This window comes from Eleutherodactylus coqui, chromosome 4 (assembly GCF_035609145.1).
Source record: "Eleutherodactylus coqui strain aEleCoq1 chromosome 4, aEleCoq1.hap1, whole genome shotgun sequence".
NCBI lineage: Eukaryota > Metazoa > Chordata > Amphibia > Anura > Eleutherodactylidae > Eleutherodactylus > Eleutherodactylus coqui.
Genome location: NC_089840.1, coordinates 234,062,169 through 234,088,738, shown reverse-complemented (window position 1 = coordinate 234,088,738; position 26,570 = coordinate 234,062,169). Strand labels below are relative to the sequence as shown.

At 43.9% G+C, this 26,570-nt stretch overlaps 1 protein-coding gene across 3 annotated transcripts in view; it reads right to left on the bottom strand.

Moving 5' to 3' along the window:
- Nucleotides 1-4,727: 4,727 nt before the first annotated feature.
- Nucleotides 4,728-26,570, bottom strand: part of PLEKHA1 (pleckstrin homology domain containing A1) — a 41,370-nt gene continuing 19,527 nt past the window's right edge. The window contains exons 3-13 of one of the 3 annotated variants that reach the window (XM_066600880.1): nt 26,505-26,561; nt 26,376-26,421; nt 19,677-19,774; nt 17,259-17,390; nt 14,898-15,032; nt 14,172-14,240; nt 13,992-14,056; nt 12,618-12,681; nt 10,708-10,797; nt 7,271-7,348; nt 4,728-6,084 (exon numbers count right to left, since the gene is read on the bottom strand). In XM_066600880.1, the coding sequence (XP_066456977.1) occupies nt 5,803-6,084; nt 7,271-7,348; nt 10,708-10,797; nt 12,618-12,681; nt 13,992-14,056; nt 14,172-14,240; nt 14,898-15,032; nt 17,259-17,390; nt 19,677-19,774; nt 26,376-26,421; nt 26,505-26,561 (1,116 nt within the window). In that variant the 3' untranslated portion in view covers nt 4,728-5,802. The remainder of the gene's footprint in view (nt 6,085-7,270; nt 7,349-10,707; nt 10,798-12,617; nt 12,682-13,991; nt 14,057-14,171; nt 14,241-14,897; nt 15,033-17,258; nt 17,391-19,676; nt 19,775-26,375; nt 26,422-26,504; nt 26,562-26,570) is intronic. The other 2 variants (XM_066600879.1, XM_066600878.1) reach the window with 2 other exon arrangements.

The window sequence follows — 26,570 nt, the reverse complement described above, 5'->3', positions numbered from 1 at the left end:
CTACCCCCAAAATAAGGCCTAGTCTAATTACATTTTAAAAAATTACAACTGGCAGCTGGGGTTTGTGTCCTCCCACCGGTCTCCGGCGTGCTTGCTTGCAGTCCTCAGCGGCCAACAGACTATTGCTTTCGGGTTCTGGGAGTCATAAATCCTGCCTCCAGGATACTATGGCGCCAATTGCTTGATCGAGCACTGCACAGATTGGCTGGCAGCACTCGAGAACCAATGCGATGGCTGGGATTAGTTTTTCAGGCGCTGCTCAGCCAATCAATGAAGCACTCGATGAACCAATCACAGCCCTCACGTTGTGGAGGCGGGATTTATGAATTGGCTGAGCGGCGTTCGTTCCTGCATCTCTGGTGGCGATAGTAAGGTCTGCTACGGAGTGAGGAAAAGCCGCTGCCAGAGCTGCAGAGATTGCCGAGACGAACGTCACTCAGCTAATTCAAAAATCTCACCTCCACAACACGATGGCTGTTGATTGGTTCTTAAGGTGTTGCTCAGCCAATCAACAGCCATCATATTGTTTCAATCAGAGCCATCGCTTCCAGAAGGTGGGATTTATGAACCCAGAAGCAGGAAGCGATCTTCTGTTGGTGGTTGAGGACTGCAAGCAAGCATGCCAAAGTTCCGGAGACCTGTGGGAGTACATAGACCGTGGCTGCCAAGTATAAGACAACCCCCAAAAAGAAGACCTAGTGCCTCTTTCGGGGGCAAAAAATTAATAAGACATGGTCTTATTTTCAGGGGAAACCGTAGAAGCCCGAGTCAGCTTTAAGGGACATCAGTCACGTCCCTATTGGGTCTGCCAACAGCTACAGCAGTCACATGGGTAGATAACAAACGTGACCGCTGCAACACTTGTTAGACAGAAGACGGGAGAAGCGGGAGCACATAGTCGTAGCAGGTGAGTATTGGGTTTGCCTTTTCTGTATTCTGCACCCCACAGTTACCTTTGAAAATCCCTTTATGCGTACTTTTCCACACAACAGAAAACAGTGTGGATTATCCACAACCAAAAATGACAAAATCCGCGCCATTGGTGCTTTTTTGATGTGGATCCGCAGCAGATTTTCCCTTAAGCCTCTCTGCATATGGCGTAAAGGCTGCAGAATTTCCAACCCAAATATCACAGCATCTACTATGTGGAACGGAAATCAGCCCCTCTCTGAAAGTCTACGAGGGCAGTTGATGGGGGGAGAAAAACCAGCAACCTTATCAAAAACTTGTGTAGTTCAACTGCCCCTTGTATATACAGCCTTCTAGACACCGATATACAGGAAAACCTAAGAGCATGTTACTTGCTGTAACATAACACACATCTGCAGCTGCAACTTATTACAGTAATGACTTCAGAACAATTTGCATACTCCTGGAAAAAACTCCTGCTCGCAACATTGAAGACTCTGGAAAACGTTCACTTCAATAGAATTTCCAGTAAGAAGAGATTCAGCAATCTGATGCTCAACAGCAGAAGCCAACGGGTCACTTGAGGCAAAAAATAAAAAAATGTGGTGGTTTGACATTTTCCAATAAAATTATAAGGGTACTTTCGGAAACACATTTGCATAACTCAGTTGTGGGTTTTTTAAACATCATCCCAACATATAAAACTCTGAACCTTGTAAATGGTGACAAAAAGTCCAAAAACAGCAGAGTCCTAAGTGCTAAAATGACCAAACTAAAACCACAAAGTAGCGAAAGTAGCATCTGCAAACGGGAAAAGTCAAAAAGTTATTTAGAATATAAGACCCCGTTCAAACTAGTGCAATGACTGCAGTGCTGCAGCGAGCGGCTCCCGGTTGCTCCCACATTCTCCCTTTGTACAAGTGTTTAGAGATCTCCCCACCGTCTCAGATTCCCAAGCGGTGTGTTAGTTCAGCGTTATGTTGTAAGGTCTGTTAAAAGAGTTAGACATTGAGTTATAGCGTCACTTTCCAATAGGTGGCACTAGGAAGCAAGTTTTCTTTCCCCTAGATAACTCATTTGCATACCATTTTTCCCACAGAGCACTTCATGGAATATAAGACTCCCGACAACAACTTGGCAGTCTCCACAAGGAGAAACATCACCCCCCTAGTTTATGTCAAATATGCTCCACAATTTAAAGTAGGTGTTATCATAAAAGTGAAGAGGGCCATGCTGGTAAAAAAAACTATTTTCCATCCCTGCACTGGCTTGACGGTCACATTTTGGCTGTCTTCTGTGTATACTGCAATCACTTACATGCAGTGGTGCCTCATTTCTGATACTTACAAGGCGTCATCTTGATGCCGAGATTCCTCCCCCACCTTCTCTTCCTCTGTCATGGTAATCTTATTATGCATCAGCACATTATTACATGTACAGCTAGAGATAGTACCATCTCTGCATGCAGGGAGGACAGATCACTACTCGGTATACTCACCTAAATAAGCTGCAGCGCATAAGTATACAGTATGGGCATGGACACACAATACTCACCTGTATTCAGGCCTCGGGAAACAGCTCAGTGGCTCAGCTAGAGCTTCTGGGATCATGGTGCCCCACAATGTAAGTGCTGATGGCAGGAGTTCAGAAGGCAACGCTGCAGCCTTTAATTGGCACCCGACTTTAGCCGGATGTACACACTGCAAGCCGGAGCAGCTCAGCAGTTTCCTAGGGGGGCTGAACACAAGTGGATATTGTCTCTGCCTAGCCGTTTAAAAAATAAAATGGTTTTCAAGATCTCTGCTGGCTGTCAACTAGTAGGAACACCTTATTTGTGTACTCTTAGGGTGCGTTCACACAGTTTTTGTTCGTCACCTATTTTCTTGCAGATCTGCAGCAGATTTTACCCTTTAAATTGAATTAAAAAATCTGCAGCAAAACCACCATGTGTGAACGTACCCCGGGAGATAAAAATCTGTCTTGGTCACATGATGAACACCCAGATGCTCAGCTTGTTATTACATGTCCTAACATTTCTGTACCCAAGTGTCCATCACAGGATCACAATGGCTTCCTGGAAGTAAACAATGAGGGTATCTACTGATTGACAGCAAGCAGAGATCTTGGAAACGCTCAATGGAAGATTTCATTGTACATAGAATACATTTTATTTTGACGGCCCTAACAGTAACATATCAAGATCAGAGAGCAGGTTGCAGCAGTAAACCCATCATGTTATTGTGGGGTCTTCCCTACTGTTCAAAGCATGACTACTGGACTATTTGCTCATGTTTTGCGGCCATATAGTTTCTGCTGTGCTACCACCGAAGTGCATCTCAAGAAATAGCTTTGAATCGCTATATGGGCCGGTGATGCACATAAACCAACAGTAGCCTTTATTGTATACACAAGTCCATGTAAGCAACGCATTTCATACCCATATTTGGACTTGTGTATACAATAAAACGTAGGGTTTATATACAGGGTTATTCAAAAAGGGAGCAGATTTGGGGATTTAACTACAAAAGACAGGTACACCATCCACACATCACTAAAAAGAGGAAGGTTTAATGATAAACCAGCAAGTACCATTATCCGCCACGCAGCGCTGCTTCTTGAGGTTTACAACTTCGAGGAAAATGGCGACATGACAGGAGAGAGAGAGTGTGAATCCATTGATCAAGTACAACATGAATTCTTGTGTCCCAAAAATACAGCCGCCTCGTCACAAGCTCATTTGTCGTACGATCCATTGTACCTATGTTGTATGCGTAATACCCCACGCACTTCAGGGACCATAAAACTGTAAATGAGACGCCAAGCGCTGCGATGTGGCAGAAAATGAAACTAAAATAAAATTAAACAAAACAAAACAAAACAAAACAAAAAAAAAGAACCTTCCTCCTTTCAGCGATGTGTGGATTGTGTGCCTGTCTTTTGTAGCTTGTTTGTAATTAAACCCCCAACGCTGCACCTTATTCTATAAAACCCTGTATATCGCATGCCCGCTTCTTGTGTCCAGCGCCCGGATGGCCAAGCTATTAAGTATTCACTCCATGGAAGACCCGGCCCCAGATTGGTGTTGACCGACAAGACTGGATCTTGAATGTCCTGCTGCCAACCGTGTGATGCACACAGATACGCGATTCGCGGTGTGCCACCCACTAGAAGCACGTAAATATGTAATGACACTGCGTTTGCCGTACATGGCTGTAGTATGCGCATGCAATACATGACAAGATCTAGCACGCTGAGATTTTTCTTGTGCGTGTACTTCGCACACAAGTGGCAACATGGCCACCTATGGCAGTTTCACTCGCGTGGAATATGCTGTAAGGTCGCGTGAGCCCGGCATTAATTGCACAACACAGCATTAACATACCAATTCCATTGCTTTTATAACATTAAACATGGACTGCCAGGTTACAATGAACTTTTATAGTTTTGACCCCTTTGGTTGTAATGTTAACAACAAGCAGGTACTTTCCTTCCTCTACCCCAGCGATCCAGCGCAGCAATTCCCTCAGATAGCAGCGGCAGTCAGGTGTCCACTGCTTACCAATCAGACGTTGCAGGGTCACAATCCATTCTTCTGGCATTAGCACTCACACCCGGGCGCCATAATGCCAGGAGTTTGGAACGGTGACGCCAAGGCCTCTGATTCGCTGACAGTAAATTGCCTGATTTCCACCATCATAGTCCAGGACTATCGTGGTGCTGCAGTGCTGGATCACTGGACTGGAGGCAGCAAGTACCTGCCATTGGGTTAAATTAACAATTGGCTGCGGGCTTCGGCTTGTAAAGAAACACTACATTAATGAAAACGGATATATTTTTTATTTGAAGTGATAGACAAAAACAGTGCATTTCACGCACACTATTGAAGATATATTTTTTCTTTTTTTTTTTTTATATAAATTAGACCCCGCTACCCACATGTATTATAAGAAAATTACAAGAACTTTGGGATTTGTCATATCTGAGTCACAGATGGAAGCACATGGTTACAGCAGACTTGTTAGTATCAGCAGTTCACAAAACTACAGTCTTACACCACATGAGATTCAACACAAGGAATCAGCAGGCACTTGACAAGGAGACAAAAAAAAAAAAAAAACAGTGCAGGAAGAAAAAAAAAATGGTCTCCAGGAAACTTCACGAAATAAGCCATTATATCTTCTTGACTACAGGCACAGTGAGAGTAAAGTTCACAAAAAAACTTAAAAAAAAATAAAAAAAAGTAATAAATGGGGTAAAATCCATTCCAAATGCCATCGCAAGAGCACTTCTTCCCCCTAAGAGTGGCACTGAAAGTAAATGTGCAATACATGATGGGGACAAGGAATGGTGGCAGGAGGTCAGGATCGAGTTAACTCACAGTGGTCCAGCTTTCTTTGCTTGCAGACAGGCGTTTATTGCATTGCAGCAAAGGTTTAGACATGAAAATACCTTTTTGCAGATTCTTAAAAAAAAAAAAAAATCCGTTAAAACACCAAATCTTATATCTCGCACTAAGGTGCCTGTGCCGGCTATGGCACAAGAGCTAATATTACTTTGCAAGTAAAACCGCTATAAGGGCAAAAGAAAGGCACTCCATGCCCAATGTGGCATGCTCTCATTTAGTGACCGGTGTCACACAGCTCCAGAGAACGGGCAACAGTCAATCCTCTCTCGCTTTGGCTGCAGTAGAAGAAAGTTCCTGATTTTTGGGAATGTGCTGCAACATCTTACTTCGCTGGTGGAACAAAACCTAAAATCATTCCTTACCACTGGTTGGAAAGTAAACGGTAGGTCAGGACGACGAGGAGGTTGTGCATTAGAAGACGTGAAAACTAGAAAAACGGTGAAGCTGTACGTTTTCCGGATGTCATTTCGGACATCTTTGTACTGGCCTCAGACATCGGTGACTGGTAAGCTGGCATCATCTAGGTCCACCATCCCCGGTTCGAACAGATTGGTGGACGTGGGCACCGAAGGAGTCATTTTGCTAGCCTGGTTTCCTGCAGAGACAGCCGGGATCTTGGGGCGTCCTGACTGGTTCTTGGTAATGGTGTTAGAGTCATCCCTGTTCCGATAAGGAGGCCCGGGGTCAGAGTGCTGAACTCGGGCGGCCGCGTGAGGGAGACTGAAGGAGCGAAGAGAGGAGTTGAGCTCGGAGTATGAGGAGGGAGTCTCCTGTAAATGAAATGGAGTAGGCGATGAGATAGTAACAGTGAGATTGCGTACATTTTTGTAACCATCTTCAGCAAAACAGCCAAGAGTGAGTGAAAGTGAGTCGGAAACTGCAAAAAGCATGGTAGGCGAGGACACGAGCCAGAGTATTCTCTCCTGTGTTTAGGATAAGAGATGGCACCACTTAAAAGAAGTATTTTCTGCAAAGCTGTCTGAACCCACCATTTTTGGCAGAACTGGACAATCTTCGCATATTTATGATGGCCTCCCGACTCACCCTGGACAGATGATGGCAGGGAAAGAAGGATCCGACATGTGAATTTCAATGCCTGATGCGTTTGTCGTCCCCCCCCTCCCCCAGCAAGCTGGGTACTCATTTTACCGACCTTGAAAGGATGGAAGGCTGAGTCGACCTTAAGCCGGCTACCTGAACCACGTGGTGGCTGAACTCGCAACCTTCAGGTTGTGAGCGAGAGCTTAGCACTGCATTTTTGCTGCCTTAGCACTCTGCGCCACACGAGGCTGAAGATAAGCCATCGGTCACAGCACCTTTCTCCACTGTCCCCATGTAAGACACACAAATGCTTAGCTGAACCAAGTGTTTATGCATATGGTAGATTCATTAACCCTTTCCAATCCACTGTCTGACGTCTTCCTATATTCTGATTGAAGCTTGCACAGCTCCAATGTCAGAAGACATCTGACAGGGTATTCTTACCGTCTATTGCCAGCCACTCCGTTGTTGGAGCCTCTCTGGTGCACACACACTGGCTTTAGCCAGCAGATGGAAGCCTTTTAGGAAACCCTGAATCCAAAATTGGATTGGAAAGGGTTAAACCAACAGCTATTGAAAGTGTGTGGACATCTTAAGACGCCTAATTGTTCCGCAAACCCTTACTTACCACTTCAAGGCAGGTGGAAGCAAAACTGCAATAGGCATTAAGGTTATGAGTAACACAAAGCAGACAGTTCAAAATGAGACTTTCACTCGGTATTGTCACAGAATGAGGCATGCTAGGTCGCCGTCTCCACATGTAGCATGCAAGTAGAATACAATACAGTGCGGTATGGTACAAGGCACACTGTGGGGGCTGATGCGTTTAGTGGATGGCAGTTATGCGGATGTGAGGTGGGTTACATGGTAAGAGGCAGCAATTAGTATTGTGGGCATGCACTGCTGCCCATGTACCTCGGAATACAGGGATTTGAAAGACGTCTGACCTGTCGCATCTGCGGGGAGACAGGGCAGGGTGGGAATTAAAAACACCTTAAAGAGAGTAGAAGGAGGAAGATAAGAGGAAGAGGAGACGAAAGAGAAACTGAAAGATACAAATTAGAGATAGTTGTGAAAAGGTAAGAAAGGTAACTACAAAAAGAATTAACTTACTAGACGCAATTATTGCATTTCTGAAAATGAAAACAGGGTTTACAGAGGTGGGATTATCCTGTGCAAACGGCTATAGTTTTTAAGCTAGTCAACTTAAAGTCCTCACCAACATAAGTGACAATTTTCTGAGTAGTCTTAAAGGGTAGGTGTAACATTGCAACCAATTTTTTTGTTCCAATACACGAATGAGAAAACTGAACAATTTTGCAGTAGGTTTTGGTTAAAATGTCTTTGGATTCTACAGCTCGGAGCTACGCATCACCATGGTAACAGACTACAAATGAATCCTGTGTAGTCTGATCCTACAGTCACATTTCTTTGCATTGGTCAGACTTTTTTTTTTTAATAGAACCTACTAAATATACAATAGAAAAACATAGGGAACAAATGGCAGGTAGTATTGACTGCAGGATCAGACTACACAGCAGTCATACGTTTTAATAGACGGAGAACAAAAAAAAATGCTTTTATAACCTTCCTTCATTTCAGAAGGCTACCCTTGTCCGTAGGTCATCATTTGGGATTTCCCTCTATGTGTGGGCAACTGCTGAAAAGAACTGCTCCCGCACTGGCAGGATAACCATGACTTGCATAAATGCCTCTTTATTTAAAGGGGTTTTCTAGACTCCACTACTCATGCTAGTTGATTGGTAGGGATTAGAGATGAGCGAGTATACTCGTTTCGAGTAATTACTCGATCGAGCACCGCGATTTTCGAGTACTTCTGTACTCGGGTAAAAAGATTCGGGGGGGGGGGGGGGGGGGGCGCCAGGGGGCGGGGAGAGGCGTGGCGGAGCAGCGGGGAACAGGGGGGAGCCCTCTCTCCCCCCCAACTCCCCGCTGCAACCCCCCACTCACCCACGGCGCCCCCCGAGTCTTTTCAAACGAGTACGGAAGTACTCGAAAATCGCGGCGCTCGGGCGAAAAAGGGGCGTGGCCGAGTAGGCTCGCTTATCTCTAGTAGGGATACATCACTTAAAAAAAAAAAAAGGACAATCAGGGGTGCTGTAGTAAATAAGGAAAGGGTAAAGGTTGTTGTTAGTCGTTCACAACCCTCGGCAACCCTAAAGTTGAGCTCCCTCCATGTTTTTCGGTTTTGCACTGCTTCTTTCAGTTGTGGGATATCCATGCCAGTATCCGCTCTTACAGTATCAGCCATTGTGTTCTTTGGCACCAGGTCTGCCACTGATCTGTTTAAGCATTATAGACATTTCTAGCGACTCTGCTCGCATTACATGGCCAAAATCCGTGAGTCTGGCCATCTTCCCCTCCAGTAATAGATCGGGTCTTATACGATTCAGCACTTCTGTTTGTTACTCTCGCCGTCCAGGGCATACACAGCAGCTTTCACCCGCACCACAGCTCCAATGCATCAATTCTATCAGCTTTTTTCGCAGTCCAGCCTTCACATTCATACATGGCTATAGGGAAACCGGTGGTTTGCACCATTCTGCGTTTAGTTGCGATGCAGGTATAACTACTTTTCCAGATGTAGTCTTCATCCCAATGCTATCCTACGATTTATCTCTCTGGCAGAGATTCTCCAGCCTGGTCAATTTTTGAGCCAAGGAAGAGGACGTCTCACATATTCTATGACCTCATTGTCAGTTTAGATTTGAATTTGGCCATTTTTTGCAGTTGTCATAATTCTAGTCTTCTTTAGATTCAGGTGAAGGCCCATTTTTTCACTTTCCGTTTTAATCTTCCAGATCAGCTGCTTCAGACCTGCTTCTGTTTCTGCAAACAGAGTTGCCTCATCTGCATAACGGAGATTGTTGATGTTTCTTCCACCTATTTCCACCACGATTTCCAATTCGTCTAGGTCCATTTTCCGCATGATCAATTCTGCATACAGTATAAACAAGGCTGAGAGGGTTAATGCCACCACACAACTCACATAAGAGGAGGCATTACGTCCTTCTAAAATGCCCCTCATCCAGGTTTACAATAATGTAGTTAATATTAGATAGGACAATCATTTATCGGATCCACAAGGTATACCAAATGTATCATATCAAGTGCTCCTGATTGTTGTGTGCGAATTACTGCTCTTGATGGATACTCCTGTATTGTGGACCTGCATAGGGGCAGTTGGGAGGACCTACAGCCCCCTTACATGCGAGTTATATCTGGTGGCATTAACCCTTTATTTATCCTTACTTATCACAATACCTTTGAGCGCCGGTACATGAGTTTTCTTTTTGCATTTCTTGCACTGGTTCACAGGGTTGTAGCAGAAGTTGAATGATGTCCAACTATGACAAGGGTTTACTAGGACTTGTTTTTTATACTGGCCAGGATTCTGGTAGTAAATGTGATCCCTATTTGTGGTACCACTGGTCACACCAGGTGAGTGCTACTCACTTTTGGCGTTTAACATTTTTCTACTGGTAATGTGTCGTTCACTTGGCTTGCTCCTGTCATTACTGAGATATTTTAGAAAGGGCTTCCCTTAATCAGTGCTTCCTTCACATCCAACATCGCTACAGACTGCAACCAAAAAAAAAAAAAAAAAAGATGCAATCTTGATAGATTGGAAGCCATTCTGTTTTTAAAACCCCATTGAAATAATGGTGACAAGGGTGGGGTGGGGGGGGGGGGGGGGGGATTTTTTTTTAAAGTTTTTTTTTTCAGTTTCTCTCCTCCAAACATGGAACAAAGAGACGGAAACCCAGAACTGACCCAAACACAGGTGTGAAAGCAGTCTAACACCATGTTCCATGCTATAAAGTAGCTACTAAAACTACTAAACCCAAAAGCTCATGACTTCTTATGCCAAAAATGAAGACAACTGTTGGTTTCTAAATACATAGCATTGTTCCACAAGACGACCGCACAAACCACTGTGCCAGGAATTCTTGGAAACTAATGAATAACTTTGCCCTCGGCTGCTCAACTCCACCTACTGAACTTTCGTTCCCAGAAGGCAAAAAAAAACCCTCTTACAACTACAGCATCTGACACAGCATTGTGGGCATCTGTAGGTTACCATCTGGCCAACCACAAGATAACCACCGGATTAGACCTCACACCCATGGGCACATCATATGCTTGAGAAGATCAGCCATGGGATTTTATCAGGATAGTGAGAACCATACTGAGTGACCTGCAATAAGCTGCAAAGGACAATTCAGTACACAGAACAGAAATATATAAGAAAGGAAGGTGGGAACTGAGCCAGAAGTAATGGTGTGCTCTGCAGCCCTATCTGTGCATTATTGCAAGAGGATGGAACCTACGGAGGCTGCGGATCTGGCTGGACCACGTTGTGCTACAATGGCACCAGATATGGCTCGGATCCAGCTGTGCATCTCTTCAGGACTGTCTGCCTGTGGGAAATAAGAGAAAAGACAATAAAAGTTAAAATCTATGCAATGATAAATACGCACGTGTATTCAAAGAGTTCATAGAGGGAGCGGACTCCCTCTGTGTCTCCGGCCAGCTCTCGCGATAACATCGCGAGAGCCCGGCCTGTCACCATGGTAACAGGATGCCAGACACTGGCGTCCTGTATTGCCTATGCCTGAGATCGCTGTATAAGAGATAAGGCATGGCAGAGCAGTAGCTCTGCCATGCCTTATGACAGCGATCATCAGGGCAGTGGTTAAAGTCCCTCAGAGGGACTAAAATAGTGTAAAAAAAACAAAGATTAAAAAAATGAATTAAAAAAATGTAGAGTAAAAAAACCATTTCTTATGTTTTCTCAGATTAGCATAAAAAAAAAGGTAAAAAAAATAAATAAAACCCCACATATTTGGTATTGTCGCGTCCGTAACGACGCGTACAATAAGCTGCACATGCTTTTGACTATGCACGGAAAAAAAACGCTAAAAAACTGAGGCAAAATGCTAGTTTTTAGGATTTTGCCTCACTAAAAACGCAATAAAAGTGATCAAAAAAGCCATATGTACCCCAAAATGGTACCAGTAAAAACTACAGCTCGTCTCGCAAAAAAAAAGCCCTCATAGAGCGCCATACATCGAAAAATAAAAAAGTTACAGGACTTTGAATGCAGCGATTTAGAATAGAAAAAAAGATTTCCAAAAAAAAGGGTTTTTATTGCAGAAAAGTGGGAAAACCTAAAAAAAAATGCAAGAATTTTGGTATCGTTGTAACCGTACCGGTCCGCAGAAAAAATTGAATGTCTCAATTATGCTGCATGATTAACGCTGTAAAAAAGAAATAAAAAAATCTATGGCAGAATTGATGCGTTTTCTCTCCCTGCTATCATAAAAAAAAAAAATAAAAGTTTTACAATATAGTCTATATACCCAAAAGTGGCACCGATAAAAACTACAGTTCGCCACGCAAAAAACAAGCCCTTATACGGCCGCGTCGACGGAAAAATAAAAAGGTTATGACTTTTGATAAACGGAAAAGAAAATCCGCCAAAAATTTTTGCGTCCTTAAGCCCAAAATAGGCCACGTCATGAAGGGGTTAATTTTCTGCTCCTAGCATCAAAGGGGAACGGACCATCCACTACTCAAAAGATTGAGACACAGACTAGTCTTGAGTGAGCTTGCTTCTACTACACAATCTCTGAAAAAGGAGGGCGAGTTGTGCTCATTTGTGAGAGAGCAGCTGATCAGTGCTGGGATCACCCCTCCCGCAGACAGAAATCTGGATGTAGAAGAGTCTGCAGACCAAGTATGGGGTTTTCTAGTTCCTACAAGTTATTGCCTATCCATGGGGATAACTAGCTGTTCGGTGGGGGTCCGATCATTGGGCCCCCCACTGATCATGAGAAGGGGGTCCTGGTCAGCCCCCAAATGAAGCATAGGTCGGGCTGGTGCACTGCGCTCCATTCACTAAGAGTGCTAAAGATTCTCAGGACGGAACAGAAAAATTGAACACTTATGCGAACATACAATACCCTTTAATTCTACGCCACAAAGCTAAACACTTGCAGTCACCACTAGAGGGGGCATAGGAGCTTAAAAAGAAAAATGGGTCTCATCCATGGCAATCACTTTGAACACTCCTAGGTTTACATCAGAATACATTGAATAAAATCTTGTATGACCGATATTGACCATGGTTCTTGTCACAAAAGGCACATAAAATCTGGAACTAGAATCACTTTCTTTAATCAGAAACCTCTTCAAAATAGGTGTAGTTTTTGACATGTTATCAACAGAAACCATTTACCTGCACGTAGAACGTCCGGGAAGTCGTTACTATTTCAAATAAATTGTCCCTCATCATTATGTCACTGCGGAGAAAGAAAAAAAACTTTGTTATCCCACATGTTGTCACTGAGTGTGGTGTAGCTGGTCAGACTCATAGATACTGTACTGGCTTATGAAGAAATTCCAAACTAGTGGTGGAAGAGTAGAGCGGATTTCTTCATACAGGAAGTGATGTACAACAGCCAGAATGACTTGAAAGGATAGAAGAACTCTTCACGTTTTTAATGATGCAAGATGTGGGCGTCGTTTGTGACGCATGTCAAGTCAGTAGTTTAGTTCTGCCCAAACATGGCCCGGCATATCCTCCGTTATCAATTTCACTGCAGAGGAGATGCGTTATTTTAGGTAGTAGTCAAGTATCACAACGGCGCCCACAAACGGCAGCGTTTTTCCCGCACGCGGATCCGTGCCCCATAGGGATGCATTGGACACCCGCAGGTAGTTAAATACCTGCGGGTGTCATTTTTCCCTTCAGGCGCGGATCCGTGTGCGGGAAAAAAAACGCAACATGCTCCATTTTAGTGCGGGTCTCCCGCAGGCTTCTATTGAAGCCCGTCGAAGCCGTCCGGATCCGTGGACACCCGTACCAGAATTAAAACTAACCTGTCCAGACGCTGCGAATCTTCCCTCCGTCGTGGCCGGATCTTCTTTCTTCGGCCCGGTGGATGTGCCCGGCGCATGCGCGCAGCACGCTGCCGGCATGCTGAGCACATCCGCCGAGCCGAAGAAAGAAGATCCAGCCGCGCCGGAGGGAAGATACGCAGCGTCCGGGCAGGTGAGTTTATTCTTATTTTTAGCCTCATGTCCCCGGGAAAGGAGGGACCCGCTGCGGGATTCTGCATGGAGAATCCGCGCCGGCCCTGATTTTCCCCGTGGGCACGAGGCCTTAAAACTTGGGCTTTTCTAACTTTTTGTGTCATTCTGGCTGTATATCAATTAATGTATAAAGACATCAGCTTTACTTTTGCGCCATTCTTTTGAAATCACCCTATGGGTACTATAGCTAATATATGGAGTGGGCGTGCATCATTCCTGAAAGCTGTGACTTGGGGCTCATGTGGCCCACCTCCATGACTTGAGTCAATTAGCATAAAAAAAAAAAAAGTTTCTGCTGAAATGAATATGTCCAGGTTCTGCTATATGTGGTAGGCAGCACTAGAATGGCAGCCTATTAATGCAAGTCGTGACGACAAAATAAAAAAAACATGAAGTTTAATACCGGTTTTGCATACAGGGTTCCATAACCCAGTCTACTATACGGCTCTCTTGTCGTCATTGCGGCCCTCATCCTCTTCTGGCCGCACTCACAGGGATAAATGATGTCCATTCTTACCTTTGTTTGCACTCCTGCACCTTCTGCACCTCTCTCAGCTGTATCATACGAAGTGGATCTCTATCCTACAGGAAAACACATGGAATAAGTTATGAACACCTAACTTAGATGAAAGTTCAACAAATGGAAAAATACTTCTGCCCAGTGCAAATGAAAGCCAAACGATGGTATTATTCCTACCATATCAGACTTAAAATATCCTATTGTGTTCTCATCTAGAATAAAGAATCTTCTCTTCCAGGTCTTCATCTGCAAGAGAGAAGGAAGGTAATGGAAGCTATTTTATATCTTCTGCTTCAAGCACATTGGTATTTTCCCATCATAGACATTACAGGGATTGCCAAAGATCAAACTGGTTCATGTGGAAAGAATCAAATGGCTTATACTTGCCTCTTCCCACTAGTCTCCCACCTGCAGCACTGGGCTTTCTTGTTGACTTACTTACAGGCTGCAGCAGCCTGTTCCTGGGATGCCACAGGCTGCTGCAGCCTGTAAACACCACATCAGTGAGTAGACTGGGCTGCAGGTGGAAGACGAGCGGGGAGAGGCAAGTATAAGCCATTCCTTTCACACAGGGGACTCATTTTCACAAAGAAGTTTTTTTCTTAGCCAACCCCTTTTTATTGCATATCATAGGGACCCCAATAGTCTTGAGAACTTGGGTGTCCTTATATCAGCATAATTCCCAAAGTCTCTGATCTATATCTGTATAATCTTAAAAGGATATTCTAACAAAAATTTTCAGTTATCTGACCCCCACTGAGTACAAATGTAGTCTCCTAATATCAGTGGTACTTCGCTTCAGTGTAACGGTACAGTTCAACGAGCCATGATCCTGTAGTGTGGGGGTACTAGTCCTACTACTGTAGTAGATCAAGTAGATCCCTAATGTTCTTTGCCTCTTACCACAGCTCCTTGCTTGACGCAGTATCCGGCTTTTATAACACCACTTTCTGAGGGCCGGAAAGGGGACGAGAGGTGACTCTGGGTGCGTTTCAAGTTCCCCTTATCGCCAGTGTTGGCACTTTCACTTATATCTTGCTACATATGGAGAATAAAAACAAAGTTGCAATGACTTTACAAAAACATATCAATACAGATGATATCTGGAGGGAGAAAAGCATTAAAAAAAGGACCAAGGCAAGGTTGATAGTTTAGGATTAAATGGAGTAGAAGTGGCGTTCAGCTTCAGGTCTCTAGTAGGCAATATCCAAGGCAAAGTTACACTTCAGGATTAAAGGTTTTGGCATTTACTGCTCAGCCCCATTATTCGTAAAAGGGATGAGCTGAAATATCAGTCAAAGTACAGACAAGAGTCATGTCATTTCTAGAGGGGGTTGGGGGGGGCATAGACTTTTTTTTAGAAAATTGTGGACAGCCCCTTTAAATGGGTATCATTTTTCTAAATATACAAGGTGGGCCAAAAATGTATACACACTTCAATTTGTATTTTAAAAAAGGCCATAGCTACCCACTATTGAACTATTGTGACAATATGTAGTATTATGTTGCCTCTAAAGACGTCAGTAGTCATACGATTAATTGCTAACGCCACTAGGTGTCAGTCAGGAAAGTCAAATTAAATAGCAAAGACTATGCTTCACAATTCTTGTGAACAATGTGAAATGTAACCAGAAGTGCATGGTTGTTAACCCTTTCTAATCCAATTTGTATCCTGGTTTTCCTAGGGGGCTTACTCTTTTTCTGCCATTATACAACAGCGCTATATGCTGGCTAAAGCCAGTACTGCATGAAGTGACACATTGAACAGGCTCAGACAGCAGAGAGGCTGGCAATATACAGTAAGAGAACCCCGACGGACGCCTTCCAACATCAGAGCTGTACAGCCTTAAATCATAATGTCTTTAGATGTCACAGTGGATTGGAAAGCGTTAATAGTGACTACTTTTAGCACCTAAGGTGATTGCGGAAAATAAAAATAAAATATATATAATTTTTTCCCCCCTTTTTGGAGTGTGTATGCAGTTTTGGACCACCAGACCACCCCGTTACCCCATGTGAAACTTTACACATGAGACTGGTCAGGGTCAAAAAGCAGTAAAGGGAGACTATGGCCGTGTTCATACATGGAGGATTTGCAGCACAGATTTCTATGGGTAAAATCGAAGTTACTAAATCCACGCCTTCTGTCGCATTGCATTTTGCTGCAGATTATTTGCAAATTTTTCACATGGAAAGTCAGCGGCAGAAATCTGCTCTTCAAATCTGCAACTACTGTTATGGATTTCCTGCCGATTGTGGTACAGATTTCGGCCTCTACGTTGGAATCTATGGTGGAAATCCACAGGTTTTCTACATCATTAGCATCACTGCTAGAATAGACATGCTGTGCATTTAATTTCTGCACTGCGGGTCAATGTCTACACTTAGAGATGAGCGAGTATACTCGCTAAAGGCAATTGCCCGAGCAAGCATTGCCTTTATCGAGTACCTGCCCGCTCGAGACGAAAGGTTCGGGTGCCGGCGCGGGGGAGCGGTGAGTAGCGGCAGTCAGCAGGAGGGAGCGGGGGGCAGAGAGGGAGAGAGAGACCTCCCCTCCGTTCCGCCCCGCTCTCCCCCGCAGCTCCCTGCCTGCCGCTGGCACCCAAACTTTTTGTCTCGAGCGGGCAGGTACTCGCTAAGGGCAATGCTGGCTCGAGCAATTGCCTTTAGCGAGTATACTCGCTCATCTCTATCTACACTGATTTGGCGCAAACTTTTTTTTTTTTTTTTTGCAGCAAGTGGACAAGATTTTGCATCTCTCATCCACATTGATACTCTTGTAAATTCTGCAGATTTTCTGTGCAAAAAAATCCGTCAATCCTGCCCGGTGTGAACATGGCCTTAAGTTGCCAATACAGCTTTAACAGCTGTCAGCTGAATACTCGATTGCCAACGGCTATTTTCTCTATTATCTCCAACTTCCCAACCGAGTCTTTTACATGGGGATAATGGACATAGCCATAGCCAGACATCTATAACGGCAGCTTAATTCTAGGGGAAACTAAAGGATCAGGTCTTGAAATTCTATGTGACTGATCCTTTTACCCTCCGACATAATCCATCAGCGAAAGTCTAGAAGCCCCCATACACAGCCGACACTTCTCTGGTTCCACTGAAATCGGTGGCTTCAGACAATTTTTGTCTAATATGCATGGGGGCATTTAAACCCATCTAAGAGAAAAATGACGGCACCCCCTGAAGAACAGATCTACCATCTGCAATAATACGTTCTACCGCTGTAGTAAATATTTAACAGATAGGTACCTGTGTTGGGGTGATAATGGGGACACCACCGACTATTTCAGTCTTGTACGAGATCTGCTTCCTGCTGCCTGAATATTCCAGCTGGTGGTGCACGCTGTCAGCGGGACACGGGTGGTCACTAGGTTTTGGTACCTACGGAGGAGTCCGAAAGGTTACCATTTGTCAGCATTACTACACAGAGAGAACAAGCTGACAAGAGTGTCTTTGGAGCAACCAGTCTCTTTGACCCACATAAAACCTCACAGTATTTAGTACATTATATGGTGTTTAAGTAACGGACATGTCAAAAGTTTTCAAAGTGCAGAGGGGTCTCAAAAGTTTTGATTAGTGGGGGCCTCACTGCCAGGATCCCCACTGATTGCTGAAACAAGGGGGCAGCAGCACTGACCCGAGAAGAACTCTTCACGTCTTTGCTGCTTGTTGGGTCCTCTTGGCAACTGAAGACGAATGTCTAGAGGTCTACAGAAGGTATCTATAGAGCTCTATGGATCTGTTTTCAGCTGACGAAAGGAGCCAGCAAACAACGAAGACAGCCAAAAAGGGTACAGTGCTTGGGTGAGCGCTGCAGCCCCCTCGTTTCAGCGCTCAGCAGTGGTCTCAGTAACGGGACCGCCAATAATCAAAATTTGACATATCGTTCCAACAAGTAAAAAGGTTTTAAAAGTGAAGTTCCTCTTCGTTATATGCATTTAGACATCATAACACTAAAACGATGCCCCGTATAAAGCTCAGCTACTACTATAGCACCGAGCTGTTATAGTATAAGAATGACAAGATCCTGCAAGGTATCTGACTTTAATTAATAGCAAGGACTAGGCTAAGACGAGTCTCTACAACTCAGCCAAGTTCTCACAAGAAAAAGTTTACTTTGCAGCCAATCACATTGGTTTGGGAGGAAAGATGGTTTCTGGCAGGAAACCGAACCTCCCACGTCTTTGTGCTTTTAATAGGCACCGCTACATGTCTTGAGATAGCACTTAAAATACAAAAACCCTTCTCAACATTGAAAAGGAAGCCACCCACAGCAGAATACTGCAGAAACCCTGCCATAGGTCGTTTCTAGTGTAAAGTCAGGCAGTTTTTTTTTTTTCTCATTTTTTTAATACCCACATAATCAGTCAAGGATATAGATTGTAGAGTGGAAAATTCTGCATATAATATGACCGTGGCATCTTGAAACATACAATATTCTAGGCTTATTAATTACATAATGATCTTGTTGATCATTTATTGTACACTATCCCGTCCATTAGATTTTATTACGTCCCTGCAAACGCCTTTATATATTGATCAATGAAGTCCACTTGCTGACTGAATTGTGCAGTTTGATTAAAGCGACCCTCCTGGCCTGGAGAAACAAAGATGGCCACACCAGCTTCTGGCTATCTGATGCACAATGTACATTTCTATGTAACGCTAGTAAAGGCCCTTTTACACACAATGATTAATCGCTCAAAAGCCATCTTTTAAATGATAATAGTATGTAAATGTGTGCCCATCATGCACTTTTCGTCAATCGCTTAGCTTAAAATCCTTTGAGAGTGATAAGACGGAACGCACGTTGAGTTCTCTACAGGCAGCGCTGATAACATTCTTTCAGCAGCTGTCCCGCTGGAGAACAGTGGTGTATTTAGAGAACAGAGCACCCGCTGTTCTCCAAATACATGCAAATAGAGCTATTGGATACTAATGGGCCGATTAGCCCATTAGCAGCTAATGCAAAATGATGGCTCAAAACTGTCAGTCTCTGATGACTTTTGAGCGATCATTTGTGCGTGTAAATGCACCTTATGACACTGCACCTTCTTTGAATAATCAGTGCTGCCCACATGAGCGGTTCTGCCAGTCACAGCAGCATGTAGGGTCTTAACTAGAGAGCAGCGAGCATACTCGATAAGGCAAACTACTCGAGCGAGTAGTGCCTTATTCGAGTACCTGCCCGCTCATCTCTACAGATTCGGGTGCCAGCGCGGGTGAGAGGTGAGTTGCGGCAGTGAGCAGGGGGGAGCGAGTAGAGAGAGCTAGATCTCCCCTTTATTCCTCCCCGCTCTCCCCTGCCCCCTCCCGGCACCCGAATCTTTAGAGATGAGCGGGCAGGTACTCGAATAAGGCACTACTCAATCGAGTAGTTTGCCTTATCAAGTATGCTCGCTCATCTCTAGTCTTAACTACTAATGCACACTAGTACACAGTGTGCATCAGGTAGTCAGAATCATTCGGCTGCAGAGACTCTCCATTAACAGAGCAGGTAAGTGGAATCCCCAGCACAAGTGTGAAAGCACCTCCAGTGATCATGTACCCCAGCGGATCTGCTGTGGATGACCTATCCCAGGCATAGGCACAAATGGACAACCACTTTAATAAAATTCAAGCTTCATCAGTTGAGAGAATGTGCCACAATATAAAAAGGATGCTCACTGTTATTTTGGTAGCTTTGTTGAGGACGTTCACCCATTCCACCAGGTCTTGCTGATCGTTGGCTTGGAGGAAATATTTTCTCATGCCGGCATTTATTACTGCAAAATAAATACAAAACAGACAAGTTTTCACACGGGGACAAGACATACGTATAAGAGGCACCATCAGCAAATTACAGGTGCTGTTGAAGACTGGCTATATCCTCTGAAAGAGGCCCCTCCGGTACCATTTCAAGATTCTACAGATGGCATTAGGTGATCAGGTGAACTTGAAAAGCAACAATCTTTTTCCCATAGAGGAAACTACTGATTACCTGTCCTTAGGATAGGTCATCAATAGTTGATTTGCTTGGGACCCCAACTGATCAGCGCCACAAATACACAGAGGTCGAAGCTGAAGCAGCAGAACTCTCGGCGCCAACCTCTGTGTAGTGATTGGCGCTTCTAACTGCAGGCACAGCTAGCATTGATTTCAATGAGAGCTCTACAGAACAGAAAGAAAATTGTGGATTGAAAGTGGATGCAAGCTATTTCTACAGGTTTCGCAACTTTTGTAGATTACTTTCAAACCGTATGATTCTATGTAGCCAGTGCTACAACAGATTGCATTACAACACCCTCCAGGGAAGGATTTAGAACAGCTGTGCTCTTCAGGACTGGGCACATTGCTATCATAATTGTCTCCTCTTGTTAATTACTTTTTTCTTGCAGACAGACGATTACAAACCCAAGAAGTGTAGGTCTGACCTACACAGAAATGGCCACGAAAGCCAAGGTGGTTGTCTTATACCATCAAGAAGTACTTGGAAACTGTAGAAAACTGACAAGAAGAGGTCTGGCAGACCACAGGCCATTACAAAATCAGATGACAAGTTTTTGAGAGTCAACAGTTTGTGTGATCAGTGTCTCACGGCGCAAGATTGTTAAGCACAGCTTAATGCAGCAAAACTGCTGAAGAGTGGAAGCTTGACATCTTTGGTACATCACAAAGAGTTGTTGTACATTATCAAGTATATGAAAGGATGGTTCCTGAGTGTGTGTGATATCAACTGTCAAACATGGAGGAGGAAGCGTGATGGCCTGGGGCTTTTATTACCGGATCCAGAGTTGGTGCTACCGTAGCATTTCGACAATACCCTCAGGTGTACGCCTAGTTGGTCATGGGTTCACATTACAGCAAGACAAATGATCCAAAAAAATACTTCTAGGTTACTCAAGAAGCAGCCAGTAGGCTTCAGAGAACAGAATGGCCTGCACAGTCTCCAGACTTAAACCCCCATTGAGCTTGTTTGCGATGAACTGGACAGAGGAGTAAAAGCAAAGGAACCCACAAGTGCAGCACATTTGTGGGAATTTCTGCAACAATGTACACACACACGCTTACATTGCAACTTTCTAACAGCTTGAAGGTGACCTTTAATAAATATTAAAATACTGATGTCTGCAGGTAATGGGCAGAATATGAACAAAGAAAGTGGTTCAGGTCATTAAAGAAAAAAAAAAAAAAAAAAAAAAGATACTTCCATTGGCTCGGAGATTATATTCTGTATTATAGACAGGTGTATTTTTTACATAATTTAAATTGCAGAAGCCGAGAGTGTCAAACCTTTGCTGGACTGCAGCACACAGACGGCCAAGATTTACCCAAGATATATGTCAGAGGCAAGAAGCAGCTTTAATCGGGATCTTAAACGGAGGGCCTTAACTAACTGATCATACAGGAGAAAGCGTGGAACAAAATCATTATCCATAAGACACAAGACAAACAAATGCTAAACATCATGCAAGAGAACCTACAGAAGTGAGAAGTCATCTACTTATGGGGCACACAGTGACAAGTTATCCTACATATATCTTACTGATCGATATTTAGCAAGAAGGAATGGAGGCAGAGAAAACTTTGGGATCGGTCTATGGGACTATTTTGCCAGCTGACAGATTCCATAATACCACTATTATGGATTTATTGGTCATATATTCTAAAAGTTAGACAAAAGTTAACTAGTATTGTTACATTTGAAGGGGGAACAACAGAGAGACATTACAATGCTGAGTCACACAAAAAAAAAAAATACAAAAAAAAAAAAAGGCATCCTTATTTTGTGCCTTTACTAAAAACAGACATGTCAGCAGAATTGCCAAGTTGTCTTTAACCCAGCAACCCATTCTTCACACACAAGGAAGTGAGAAGCACTTGAAGAATGAAGATGAGAAACAGCGGATTAGAAATGAGCCGACCAGGCGTGGGAGGATAGAATGTGTTTCTGACTAAATTAACCAGCAATTACAGCAAAGCAGCAAAAAGTCTATGAGTCAGATTTCATTTGCCGCTTTCAAAAGGCCGCTTTTAAATGAGAACCATTGCTAAATATAAAAGCCTCCCGACGTCCTCCTCTGCCCTCTGTTGTACAAGACCGTTCAGAAATGTAAAGCAGTTTCCTGCACACATTACTCAATGCTTACTTCTACTAGAGAGCCATTATAAGAAAACATGAACAAGGCTTCCATGCCCAAAGGGTTCATCAAGGCAGGGCTGCCGGCAGCATCCTCATATGAAGGACAGAGGTGCCCAAAACACACATTGAACTAAAGTTGATGAAAACAGGGAGGTTTCAAACCCAACAGTAGTTCTTTGGGTGAAATTTACCAATACTATTAGCAGACCGTCATCTGGGAAGAAGTCGGAAAAGTTGGAAATTTGTGTCCGATAGTTGAATGAACTTTCATCATTTGTCCAGTTTTAGGGCCTCCATACAAATTAGTTTAGTCATCCAAACCCACCAATGATGGCGGGACTGGATGACTGTATGGGGACAGCTCAACCTATCCCTCAAAAAGGATAAGCGATGTTGAATTTCAGTGCTTTTTGGCGATTTTGTTCTCCAGGAATGAAGGCACCACCAAACTTGTCTGGCTGCGGCTTATATCCCAAAACACAAGTTTTCAGAAGAGCATTCATGTATATGGGGGAGCCAATGGAAACAGATGAACAATAGTTTGCCAGACAGTTGTTAAAGGTGTATGGTGGCCTTTATAGAACATGTATGACCAGTTTAGACAACTATAACTGGCCAATAAGAACTAAAATATGTATGGTTATGTTGGCAAAATGATCATTCACCAGTCTATTATGCAATCATCAACCAACTTCTATCTAAAGTGTATGGTTACCTTTAGGGGCCACCGATCTGTTCAGCAAGGCAAACATGGCTAATGATGATATGTCCCTGTTCTATTCACTCCTGTCTGGAGGAAGGGATGAGGTAACCCCTCATTGTGGAACAAAATGTCTACCAAAGAACAACTTCTATAGACCTTTACAGAATGCCACTACTTGTGTGCTGCGATATCATATCCCGGCACAGGACTGTGGCATGACCAGGTCCCAGAGTAGAGCTGGAATCCAAGTGGTCAAACCCTCCCACCGATCAATCAGTTTTCAACCAGTAAATGGCTGAGAACTGACGGGGGTACCCCACCTGGTAACTGAAATACCCCTTAAAGTAAGGCAGAGTTCTATAGATGATTTATGTGGCATGATCTCAGTCAATTGGTAGTAGGTGCAAGAATCATGAACACAGATGTACCTAGACCTTCTAGACAATAATGAAACTCTGGAAAGGGTCAGCAATACTTTCAACAAGACAACGCTGTTTTACACTGGTTTGAGGATATACATGTTCTAAGACTGGTCAGGCCTGCAGAGAGTCTCGACCTATTGAATATCTTTGGGACGCTATGTAACGTTGGGTCAAGAAGTATTAAAAAGAACTCGCCAGATGTTTGCAGGATGAATGGAGGGAAACACCAGCTGAAGTATATGAGACATTAGTAGAGAGAGTATGCCCCAGGGAGTATCCAATGTCATTAGGACCAAAAAGGAGGCTCCACTAGGTATTAATATACAGAAATAAATACTCATTTTAATTTTTGCCTAGGTGTTTAATTACTTTTGGCAGGACGGTGTATCTGGTATGCATGGACAGTATATGGAATGGTAAGAGACCGTTCCATATACTGTACATGCATGGAGGACCCACTAATGCAAAACCGCTGCAGTATTACATATACAAGGTTTCAAAAAGGTAGCAGACACAAAGTAACGCTCACCAGAGCAACGGCATCCGGTTCACACATTTAATAAGGGCTACACTTGACTTTGTCACAATTTCATTAACAGACGGTAAAGTTTCAGCAGTGAAGAGAAGGAGCGAGATAGCAAGGAAGCGGCTCAGGAAGAGGGGAGAATGAGGCGCATCTACACAGGAAGCTACAACCTAAAATAGCCCATCTCAGGAGGGTCTGCATCTACAAACTACAAGCAGCAGTCAGGATGCGGCTCGTCCAACGGCCGATCAATGTACATTATGCGTCTAAGAAAATAAAGCTTTCTGCTGAGTGACTTGTTTTAAAGGGCACCGCAGCTCCAAAAATAGGCCATTTCACCAAGACCGGCCAGCTCAGGTTTTCCAACCATCGTCCTTCATTCTGCTAAGCAATTCCGAATATAAGCGGAATCAGATGCACTCTTCTTATTAAGCAGAAGGAAAGACTTTCCTACTATATTCCAAGTATATACTCCATTAAGAAGTTATTTCCTTACTATAAGGACTTTTGAAAGTATAAAATAACACAACCAGAATACAAGTTACCCCATCACAGAAATGCGGGCCTCTGTGTACAAAGCTGTCATGTGCCATATATAAGGATGCGCCTCTAGAAGCAATTATTTGGCGTGTTCTTTAGGCCTCCTTCACACGGGGGTCACCATCACTGCAAGAAAATCGTAGCCCTAGCTGCAGAAAAAAAAAAAGAAGCACTATCATCTCCAGCGCGGGTCTCCTTTTCACCTCTGCACTTTTCAGTCTTCTGCCAGCCCTTCCCGGATTGGAGGATCACAATCCCCACCTCCAGGAAGGTCTGGCTGTGATTGGTTAACGAGCCCTGGCTCAGCCAATTATTGCCGACGCTCGATGAACCAATCACAGCCATTCATTCATTGAATGGCTGCAATTGGTTCAACGAGCACTGGTTCTGAATGGCAGAGCCAAAGAGCTCGTCAACCAATCACTGCCAGCCCTTCCTGGAGGTGGGGATTGTGATCCTCCAACCCAGGAAGTATTGGCAGAAGACTTCAAGCAAGTGTCGGGGAGCTTCAGGGAAAACTGGCCCCAGAGCTGACAGCGCCTCTTAGGTGATGTATTTTTTCTGCCGCTAGGGCTTAGTTTAGGGCTTTGACAGTAGGATTTTCTACTGTCAAAGTAGCATCGCTTGCACGAAAATCGCGTTTTCAAGTGGTGCAACACAGAGGAAGACTCCACAGGGAGACACGGGCTACAAAACCTTGCAAGTCACGTGCATATTGCGAAACCCGCAAGGTTTATGACTCGTAATGTTGCATGCTACAAAACCTTTCAAATGTGAAGAAACCCATAGCCTTCACACACATGCGATTTGCGGCGTTGTTGCAACTTTGTCGCCTGTGTGAAGGAGGCCTTAAAGCATACGGATGCTGAATACAGCCAATGCAGAGCAGGCGAGGTCCACACAATCCCAGTTTTAGGGCTTATATACATAAAGTCAAGATTTATAACCCTAACTATTCCGCAAAAGATATGTTTAAAGGAGTCCATAAACCTGATAACCGCCATTTCTCCTGACCCCCCCCCCCATACACATGCAAGCCTGGTTCAGTGAGAACGTGCTTTCAATAGCTAGAGGGGAGTAAGTCACTGCCAGATATCTCAGTGACTTAGCTTCCATGAGATCCAACATGCCTGATGTGTTCCCCCAAATCTGCGTTGGAGACCTGGGCGACCCCTCTATGCATTACACAGTCAGACAGTCTTGGCAGGCTCATCTGACGTTATTCTACCTGTGCATGGCCACATTAACAGACATGACCAACTTGTATGCCTTTGAGATGCATGGGCAGGAAAGCCAAAATAAACGAGCCATCTCGGCCCTGTTAGGACACAGTACAGTATATTAACAATAGTCTATGAAATATATAGAAAGGTCCCCCTTTAGCCCAACATCAAATAATACATCACGTAATACACTGTAGTGGAAGTTTATTAGGACCGGCATTTCAAATACCAGTCTAACTTCTGTAGGCGTACATTTCCGGTATAATTTACACCTGTTTCTGGTGTAAATTATACAGAAATTTCTCAATCCGGGTTGGCTCCAGCCCTCCTGACACATGCCCCCCAGCACAGATTGGCACGCAGATCCTTTTACATAGGTCAATTATTGATCCCTAATATTCATTGGCTGATCGGCTTGTTTATTCAAGCATTAAAATGCTAATTGATTGGCGCACATCTCTGCGTGTAAAAGCAGAGACATGCAGCCGATTAGTGACAGCTGTATAGGGGACGATCAATCATGTTAATTATAGGTTGTCCCCATAGAGAATAAAATCTGCCTGTGTACACGGAGGGAACGAGCGCTGACCGACATGTTCGTTGTCAGTCAGTGGTCGTTAGCAAGGCATTACATATTATATCTGCCCGTGTAAAAGGACCAGAACTTGTTAGGGCATCATTTATCTGCTCTATCATCATGGTTCTTCCAATCTAATCACAGATACCATTTAAATGGTCTTGCAATCAGTAACTCCGTAAGACAAGCCCCTCTCCTTAAATCCAGCCCCTCTCACGATGGAGGATTACATGAATGAAGACTGATAACTTACCAAAGCAAAACTCCGCCTTTGGCCGAAGTTTGGTGGCATCGCTCACCTATGTATAAGAAAAGTGGATAAGAGACTATTAGAAATTAACGGGATCGAGGATTTATGTTCCTCTTGAGAAAAAACACTTACCTTGGAAATGTAGGTGAGCTTAAGCAATCCCACAGAAGGGGAACCCGCCGGGAGGTTCTGAAAATA